The sequence below is a fragment of the Brassica napus genome, chromosome C9 (genome assembly GCF_020379485.1).
Source record: "Brassica napus cultivar Da-Ae chromosome C9, Da-Ae, whole genome shotgun sequence".
NCBI classification, from domain to species: domain Eukaryota; kingdom Viridiplantae; phylum Streptophyta; class Magnoliopsida; order Brassicales; family Brassicaceae; genus Brassica; species Brassica napus.
In genome coordinates, this window is record NC_063452.1 from 48,366,438 (window position 1) to 48,376,998 (window position 10,561).

Consider the following 10,561-nt stretch of genomic DNA (forward strand, 5'->3'; position numbering starts at 1 on the left):
TCGTTTATTTTGTCAACTCGTTGTATAAAATAACTTAATTTCGAAGTAAATGAACATTCGTCGTCACCCAACAATAATAATAATTATTATATTATAAATTTAACGAGCAGCCGTGTTTGAGAAGTCGTTACGGGAGGAGGGTGGGTAGCTTTGTAATTAATAGCAGCCTGGAAGAAACTAGTGCTAGTGTCAGTGGCGGATCTACTTGATCCAACATGGGGCAGCTGCCACCAGTCAGATTTTCAAAAAATAGTGTAAACTATAAAGACACTAGATTGATGCCCCCAGTCATAATTCTTTTTTTGCCCACACGACCAAATTATTTATAGAAAATGGACTTTGAGTCCAAAATTAATAGCCCACTACTCTAGTCATTTTTTAATTCCTATATTACGTTAAACTATGTAATGATAGCAAAACAAATTTTGGTAATCTAATGATAGCAATTTATTTAGTCCTCCGATCTTTTCTTTATAAAAAAGGATAATCCTCCAATCTTTTTTCTTTGAAAAAGATAGTCCTCCAATCTTCACATGCTACATTACCAAAACCAGGTTCATTGTGGTTTATGTTTTGTCCATTCTTTCAATTTTCTTAGTTGACTGCTTTTTACTTTTAATCTTTCTCTTATGTTCATACACTAGACGTTTTTTTCTTCTGGAAAAGCACTATAGACATATTTATTGAGATAACATTTAATATTTTAAGTTTATCTAGCTAGCATCTATATGAATTAATATTATAATATACTAATAATGTTTTTATTGGATACTATATTTAGTTATTTTTAAAGTTTATGCTGCCTAAATATTTAATTAAACATATTATATATAGCTTTTATAATATAATCATCAAAAGCTATTAACAAAGATAACAATGCAACCAAAAAAAAAATGCAACCATGTTTAAACTAATAATAATACATGGTATTTGAAATATATATTAATAAAAAAAATAAAATTTAATATAAATATATATAAATCAAATAATTATTGGTAAAAAAAAATTATTATGTATATTAATAAAAAAAATTATAACAAAAAGAAAATGTGGCCACTTCTACTCGATTGATATTTTGATGGGTTCAACTATGGGAAAATAGCTTTGTCCCCAATTAAAATATTTCTAGATAGTGTTAATCCAATGCAAGTGGATCAGTGATCACACCATTTGTTCTTATCCGTTTTAATTATTTGTTTGTAATTACATGAATATCAATGTGTTTGGGTTGTATTTCTCTATATGTCGGCATTGACTACCAGAAATTCTAACGATAGACGACATACCGTAGTCTGCTGGTCTCATTGTTAACTGTACTTGTACTTGAACTTGTTATGCGGCTTGATATTTGTTTGGCTTGAGATATTCCTAAAACAAATATAACCTTTTTCAGGGCATTTTTATTAGTTTTAAATTTTTAAGAATTATGAGTTATATATACAAAATTCTAAATTTTATGGTTTAATTAATATTTGTGATAATTTTTCGGAAAAAAATTGTATACGAATCAAAACAAAAAGAATTCATTACAAGACACAAAATTAATCTAGAATCTTGAAATCATCTAAAAATACTTTAAATACTCACCCTATAATCTTTTGGGTTAGTGAGAACAACAATCAAGTTCACCGCATCTTTGCATCGAAATATCAAAGCTAACATCTCTATGTTGGAAATTTCGGGGAGGGTTCACCTGTCCACCACCCTTTTTCTGTGACTTATTCTTAGATACACCCTTTTTCTGTGACTTATTCTTAGATTACTTTGTATGGTAAATTTCTACATTCACGGACAAATAGAATTGTGTTATTTTATATTCGATATTTTTTAAAAAAAGAAACAAAATATTATCAAGTTATACTATATTTTTAAAATAAAAATGTAAGAAAAAAAGTGAAAAATAATAGTAGTTACAAAAAAAATATAACGTTATCAGCAAAACACTAAATCATAAACCGTAAATCCTAATCCCTAAACCATAAATCCTAAACTCTAAACATTTGGATAAATCTTAAACTCTAAATAAAAAACACTAAACACTAAAACACTCAAAAATTTAGGATTTAATGTTTTGCTAAGAGTATGTTTAATGGAGGGGTTCTTAGTTTTTTTAGTTAAAAATTAAGAGACGAGTTCTTATATTCCGTTAAGAACCCTACCCTAAAAACCTCCAATTAAACATGCTCTAATGACGTTAAAAAAAAATTTAATTTTTTTTGTAACTACAGTACTACTATAATATTTTGTTTTATTTTTTAAAAGATATCGAATATAAAATAACGAAATTGTAGATAAATCGAGATCGGTGAACCCAAGACTCACTCTTTTTCCAATGAATCGTCGCATTAGAAACCACAGATTACACAAAGAACCTGTCAAAGTCAAAGAAAAGTCGTATAAAACAGGGTATCACTACAATAAAATAAGACAAGAAAAGAAAAGAAATAATGAGTCAACGTTCAAACATGCACTCTTATTTATATCTATTTCGTCGTAAAACCAACCCATATATATATACAGACATAGATTATCAACCTTTATCACTTACCTTTGTTAGCTTCGACTCCAAAAAAATTAAAAACAACATTTTGTTAGCTAAACCAAAAAATAGAAATAATCACATGGATTACATTTTGCTCTTATTGCCACTCGTATTGTTTCTACTAGCTTACAGATTCTTATTCTCATCTAAGAGTTTCAATCTTCCACCAGGACCAACTCCCTTTCCCATCGTCGGCAACCTCCACCTCGTGAAACCACCGGTGCACCGTCTCTTCCGTCGTTTCGCGGACAAGTACGGTGACATCTTCTCCCTTCGTTACGGCTCTCGCCAAGTCGTCGTGATCTCTTCCTTGCCCCTCGTCAGAGAATGCTTTACTGGTCAGAACGACGTTATTTTAACGAATCGACCGCATTTTCTGACCGCAAAGTACGTTGCTTACGACTACACCACGGTCGGAACCGCCGCTTATGGCGACCACTGGCGTAACCTCCGCCGTATTTGCTCTCTTGAGATCCTTTCCTCTAACCGTCTTACTGGCTTCCTCTCCGTTCGTAAAGATGAGATCCGACGGTTGCTCACGAAACTCTCACGTGAGCATAATGGCCGTGTCGTTGAGCTTGAGCCTCTTCTTGCAGATTTGACGTTTAATAATATTGTCCGTATGGTCACTGGGAGACGTTACTACGGAGACCAGGTTCGTTTCATTTAAATAATTATATAATAATGATTGATACGTTTGAATTCACTAATCTTTTACTATTCTAATGTTCTTGTACAAAATATTAAATATTAATACCTAACATGGACATGGACATGTTCTGTATTGTGTTTACTACTTCTCATGCATGAAAAATGAAAAGTCATTCGATGTGGAATATTTTGGCTAATTAAAAATGAATTATTTGTTAAAGGTTCACAACAAGGAAGAAGCGAACCTATTCAAGAAGTTAGTGACGCAGATCAACGACAACAGTGGTGCGAGCCATCCAGGAGATTATTTACCAATTCTCAAAGTTTTCGGACACGGATACGAGAAGAAAGTGAAAGCACTCGGCGAAGCCATGGACACTTTCTTGCAGCGACTGCTCGACGATTGCCGAAGAGATGGAGAGAGCAACACAATGCTTAGTCATTTGTTGTCTTTACAAGTAGACCAACCCAAGTATTACAGTGACGTAATCATCAAAGGCCTCATGCTCGTAAGTTCTCTCGTCCGTATGTAACCTACAAAATCATACTATATATTATAACTCTTTGTGTTTCTTAGTTTGCAGAATGCGTTTACAAGTTCGAATAAATATTTTTTCGCATCTAACATTAATATATATTTCATCCGTTTCACGGAGATAAATTTTCTCCAAAAAATTGTTTGAAAAATAATATTTTGCGTTTTCCGATGAATCTTTTATTAGCTAATAATGATAAACTATAAACTTCTAATAAGTTAATTCTACTATTTGAATTTTTACTAGTTTAGAATTACTGGAAACAAAAAAGTATATAAAACAATATATTTATAATCAAAATTTAATTATTTATTATTAATGTGTGAAAACTCTCAGAATATTTTTTTTGAAACATAGAATGAGTATGTTTTTATTACAATTTGATTATAAATGCATACATAAAAAACTGAAAAAACATAGATGGTTTATGTTTTACTATCTGATTTATGTTTACATAATATTATATAGACTAACGTTTTAAATGTTATGTAGAGTATGATGCTTGCGGGGACGGATACTGCAGCCGTGACACTAGAATGGGCGATGGCGAGTTTGTTGAAAAATCCTGAAGTGTTGAAGAAGGCGAAAGCCGAGATAGATGATAAGATTGGACATGAACGTTTGGTCGACGAACCGGACATTTTGAATCTCCCTTATCTCCAAAACATAGTTTCCGAGACCTTCCGGTTGTGTCCAGCAGCACCACTCCTTGTCCCACGTTCTCCTTCTGAAGACCTCAAGATTGGCGGATACGACATACCGCGTGGCACCATCGTACTAGTGAATTCTTGGGCCATCCATAGAGATCCAAGGCTTTGGGATGAGCCTGAGAGGTTCATGCCAGAGCGGTTTGAGGACAAAGAAGCTGCCAATAGTAATAAGCTTATGATGTTTGGGAACGGACGAAGGACGTGTCCCGGTGCGGCTTTGGGTCAGAGGATGGTGTCGTTGGCTTTAGGATCGTTGATTCAATGCTTTGACTGGGAAAAAGTCAAGGGTGAGGAAATTGATATGACCGAAAATCCTGGAATGGCTATGCGTAAGCTCGTGCCGTTACGAGCCGTTTGCCATCAGCGTCCCATTATGACTAATCTTCTGGCTTAAAATTACTCGGTTCACCCTTTCATGATTACTGGTTCGTGTTTTTCGGATTTCTTTTATAATTTGTTTGATTTTTTGGGTGTGACTATTATAAAGATAATGTAAGATTCGATGAAGAATGTTGCAATGTTGTGAATAAGATTCGATCACGAAAGAAGTAAAGAGTTTGCTGATACAAGTAAAATAAAGAGTTTCCGGTAGCAGTCTTATTACTATGTTCTAAAAGGCATGAAAGAGAAACATGTAAGAAAGTCTTCTCTATAAAATCTGTCGGTAGATGCATCAAAAAAACATTCTAATATAAGGTAGTGTATATAAACATATTTTGAAAATATTTTGAAATAACAAATCATATCAGAAAAATGTATTAATCTATTATCATAAATGCTAAAATATATCATATTATAATTTTTTGTGCCAATTAAATATTGTAAGTTTCATTTCTAATTTGAAAATTTATATGATTTTAAAATTTTATTGCTACTTTTAATTAAACTATCTAGTAAGACTATGTATAATGGTTTACAAATTCAAATCTAATTTTCTACATTTTAACTTAGATATGTTCTCTTTTTTCAACATAATTTTCGACACGTAATTTACTTTTATATATCTTAGACTATCTACAATGGTGGCTAATTCAACATCCTACTTTTTTTAAATATTATACATCATCTTCTATTTTAATTTTCATTTCATTTTTAACATCTACAATAAGTTTGTTTAATATTCAAAACCCTACCCCATTATTTTAAATTCATATTTTTTTTATCTATTATCATTTAATAACTAGTCAAATTTTTTAGTGTTAAAATGATTAGTATCTTTTATCATTAAAAAGTTAATTAGTTAAATTTTGATGGTAAAAAGGATTATTATTGTGATCTATTTAACCAAAAAATAGGTTAATCACAAAATATTGATTGAAGGCTAATACAAAAATTATAGTGAAATTGAAGTTTTTTTATATATCCAAATAAGGTGAGAATAGTCTATATTTATAGATCATAACAAATCATGAAATTTTATATAATTGTTTTTTAAAAAATCGGTTTACTACAAAATAAATGAGTTCCAATAATTAGAGGAGAAAAGAATCTCAAATATTTTTTGACAACCAATGAAAATATAACACCTTTCAAATTGACAAATGTGTTTCATTCTTTCAATTTTCTAGCATGTGTATTTCACTCTTTCAATTTCCTTTCCATTCACATTTCACTATGTATCATTATGTCCATATTTTTGTTGCATTCAACTAGTTAAATAAATTAAATGTAATCCACATACACATTTTTATAATTCAATAGTCCCACTGTATGAATTAAACAGTTGAATTTTGGATATAATTACCTCATTGCTGGTAGTCTTACAATGATTTTGTTTAATAAAATTCAACACTTTATTCCACTATTTTTATTTTCTATTTCACTTTTATATATTTGTGTATCTACATATTAACAACAGTAATAAATTAAACTAAGATAAATAACTTTTTTTTTAAAAAAATCTTATTTTATATTGTTTTTGTTGTGAAAAATCAAATTAGTTTATTAAAAACTAGTAGAATTATATATTAAATGTGTTTTTATTATGTATCCAAATAAAATGAAACAAATTTTTCTTTGTAAAGTATGGAAAATGATAAATTTTGATATAAAATAAAAATAAATTGGCCTACTTATAAAAAAACTAATCACAAACAATCAAGATTAAAAAGTATCAATATATCATATCTCTTTCTCATTGAAACATTCAAATGGTACTTGTTCATTTTTTTTTAAACAAGTTGAAAACATTTAACTCATTTGAATCTACATACTATTTTTGCTTTTGTCAACAAGTTCATTATAGAAATTCAACAGTTGAATTAAATAATTTAACATATCTATTGCACATGGTCTAAATGGTTACTTTCCACTTTTCATATTGTCTCAGTTGGTTACTTTTCACTTTTCATATTGTCTCAGTTTCTTCTATTTCTATTAACACTTGTACATGAATATTTTTATACCTTGTAAAATTATCAAAATATCAATAAATTATGTTGACCACAAAACAAACAAAAGGGGCTTATTGAATGAAAGATTTCATAAAATTTTAGTTTTTCTCCAAATCCTCCCGAATCATCTCCTCTATTAATTACCCCTGTCCCTTAAAGTCCAATCTCTCGAGGACCTTCCTAAATTTTTTTTTTATGAATTATTTGTAATTCGAAAAGCTGGCTGATTACATTTTTACCCTTCATTACTAACTCTAAATATTAAAAACCAGATTCATTTTTATTTACTCTCTCATTTTTTTTCTTTTCTTTCTCTCTCTCCCGAAGGTTTCTCTCTCTCCCGACGGTTTCTCTCTTCCTCTCTGCAACTTCTCTTTTTCTTGTTTCTTCTTCTTTTTTCTTCAACATCAAATCCGATAGCGAAGAGTGTTCTCTGTGGAATCTGAAAACCTGAAGAAGGGGACAAAAATGGAAACAGATCCGCGGTGCCTCACGATTTAGGGTTTTCATTGTCCTCATGTTTTCGATTTAGGGTTGTAAATTAAGATTCTGGGTTTTGTATGATTAGGGTTCTTATTGTTCTCTATAGATCTGAGTTTTGTTTTATGATTTTGGAATTTTATTGTTCTTGTTCCCCCTTTGCAAAGTATGTTTCGTGTTTTTTATTTATTTTCTTCAGATCTGGATCTAGTATAACTCGGTATTACTAACTCAGACGAATTTGGTTTAACTAACTTAGTAGTACTTAGTATTATGCAGTATAACCAGTAGAACTTAGTCGAACTCGGTATAACTAACTTAGTAGTAGTACTAGTAGTACTTAGTAGTACTCAGTACAATCGGTATAACTCGGTATAACTACACTCGGTAGTACTCAGTATAACTAATTATAATCTGGTATAACTACACTTAGTAGTACTAAGTATAACTCAGTATAACTCGGTATAACTACATTCAGTAGTACTCACTATAACTCAAGTTTAACTTAACATCAATATTACCCAGTAGAACGAAGTATAACCCAGTACAACTAAGTAAAACTATACAGTATAATAATGTAGTAAAATTTTGAAAATTTGAAAATTTAAAAATTTAAAAATTTGAAAATTTAAAAATTTGAAAATTTAAAAATTTGAAAATTTGAATTTCGAATTTTTTATGATTTAAATTAATAATTTCAAAAATGCAAAATGGCAAAATCGGTAAATCATGTTTCATTAAAGCAATAGGGGTATAAGAGATTTGAGAGGCCATAGGAGATTAGTTCTACCACAAGTGGGGGCAATAGAGAAGTTGGCTCAATCCTCCCACCTTATTGAATATGCATGGCATTCATAAAAATTCTTATGAATCCATGGTTATTGGATATAGCATTTATATAAATCCCATCAAATCTCCCTTTAATATTGAAAAATATGGATTTCATCAAAGATATATATCAAGAATTATTTGAATTATTAGAAAAAAATATTTACACTTCAAATTCAATAAAATTAAATAGCATGTAAAGAAATGGAGTTTCAAGAAAAAGCACGTTTATTTTATATCCTCTCTTTATGCTTTCAAATTAAAAATAAAATGATCAAATCAGTTGAAAACCAGAGAAATGGGTTCGATGATCTGATGTGTTCGTAAAGTGTGCGAGATGAAGGGGTGAGTGCCTTTCAAAACCAGAAAACCTTTCTTCTCCGGAACTTCTCTTTCACATCAGATCAACAACATTGAATGGAAGTTCCTCGACACACCATTTCTCCCTCGAACTTTCCACTTCTTCACATATGGACATTGATACTGAACTGTTGTTGAGTTTTGTACCCTTTACTCTTATTTACATTTCTTATTTTTGTATGCGTATGGACGTGTGTATGCAGTGAGTAAACAATTGCAATGACAAATGTAATTACTGAAACTTCTTCTGCCTTATGGCATCAATTGTGAGACATGCATAGTGTTCTTTGTGTTTTTAGTACTTTAATTTACTTGAAGACCTTTGTTGTCACAGCCACGATGAGTTTTTTTTTTGCTCGCTTAATCAAAGTTATGTGGAAATCAGTCACTTTTAGAAAATTACAATATTGTTATGCATCACCAAGCTTGGTACGAAGAAAAGTTTGTGTTGTCTATTGTCATAAATTATTATCTCTTTGTTTTGCCTGCGGAAAAATAAAAGTGATATGTGGGGGTTAATGTATTGAGACCCCATCTTTACATATGTAATCGAGAAAGATATGTGTTGACTGATGGAAAAGAGTGGTTTGTTACATATACCTAAGGGCCAAGGCACAAATTCCCAATCTCAGATTTTTTTTTTATCTTAACATGGCACTATAAGCCAGAGTATAATTTTGATGTTTTTAGATGTCGTTTTTATATTTTTGGGCAAGCAATATATGTGTCAATTTAAAAAAAAAAAATCAAATTATTCATTTTTTCTTTCTTTCTCAAATCTCCAAATTCGATTCAAATCACCTCCTTAAGACTTGCTCAAATCCCAAATCTATATATATATATAAAATTGGTTTTTTTCCTTCTTCTGGCAAGTGGCAGAGGGTCTTTCAACATGTGTCATCTATTTTTTTCACATTTTTTCCTTTCTTCTTTTAAATTATTGCAATTTGGCCAAGTACTTTCTAATTGTGCATTATCTAATTCTTTTCACACTAACTATTATCGTATGAAGTTTGATAATTTATTTTATTGTTCACTAAAATTCAAGATGAATAAAAACTAAATAAAATAATAGAAATAAATTTTACATATTTAATTAATTCACAACTAATTAAAAATAACATAATTTTTTTGTTATTTTATTATTTTTTTTATAATTTTCTATTATTTAATTTACAAATTATATATTTATTTAACTATTAAAAATATAAAATGACCAAACTACTAAGAAGAAATTAGAGTGCAATACATAATCTAAACATAAAACTTTCACAGTCACAGAGAAAATACAAAATACATAGTAACACTAACTCAATAAAGGTTTGGAGCTGAAAAAAGATCAACAAAAAAGACTAACCTATCTCATCTTACCATATAATGTCTTGGCTAGAATAAGCAGATGTCAGAAAAATGTAAAAAGATAAAATATGAGAGAGATTAATCCCCGGAACACAAAGGATCACGATCAAGCATCAGCGCAAATAACCAAAAAAACGGGTCAGAGAAAGAATAATCATCGGAAGAACAAAGTCACCACGAAACAAAACGACACATGTCTAAAGCACCGGAAGCACAACCTCCAACTAAGAGATAAGAAGCACCTCACAAACTAAACAAGCACATACAAGGAGCCCATGCCAGCGAAGAACCACAAAACTCTGAATAGAAGAAACCAAAGCTCCAAATGACTAATTCCGCACACCTACACTAAAGGATGCATGAGAAGAAGATAAACAACATGAGTGGGGAGAATGGAAGCCAACCATCGAGAAACCAAAGCTTAAGCTTGAGACAATAAACAACATTCCAAGCGCACAAAGCATACACAGAGAAAAACACTATCCAAACTGGAGTAGCAAATATGGCGAAAGTTAGAGCCACCAGAGACGCGATCAGCGATGAAAGGTGCAACGAGATGAGAGAACAAAAAGATAAAAAGAGGCAAAATGAAATCAACAAACCGTAGAGCCATCCTCGAGCTATGAAACAGAACATAGAAGTAAGATCACCAAAAACCAGATCGTGAAAACCAAGACGAGCAGAGACTATCGACGGCAAACC

The 10,561-nt window shown here is 30.7% G+C and overlaps 1 protein-coding gene across 1 annotated transcript; it reads left to right on the forward strand.

Annotated features, from left to right (window-relative positions):
• Positions 1-2,480: 2,480 nt before the first annotated feature.
• LOC106397759 (cytochrome P450 81F2) lies at positions 2,481-4,984 on the forward strand. The gene is made up of 3 exons (XM_013838383.3): positions 2,481-3,197; positions 3,415-3,702; positions 4,222-4,984. The coding sequence occupies exons 1-3, from the start codon at positions 2,622-2,624 to the stop codon at positions 4,831-4,833; spliced, it is 1,476 nt and encodes a 491-aa protein (XP_013693837.1). The 5' UTR covers positions 2,481-2,621; the 3' UTR covers positions 4,834-4,984.
• Positions 4,985-10,561: the final 5,577 nt, after the last annotated feature.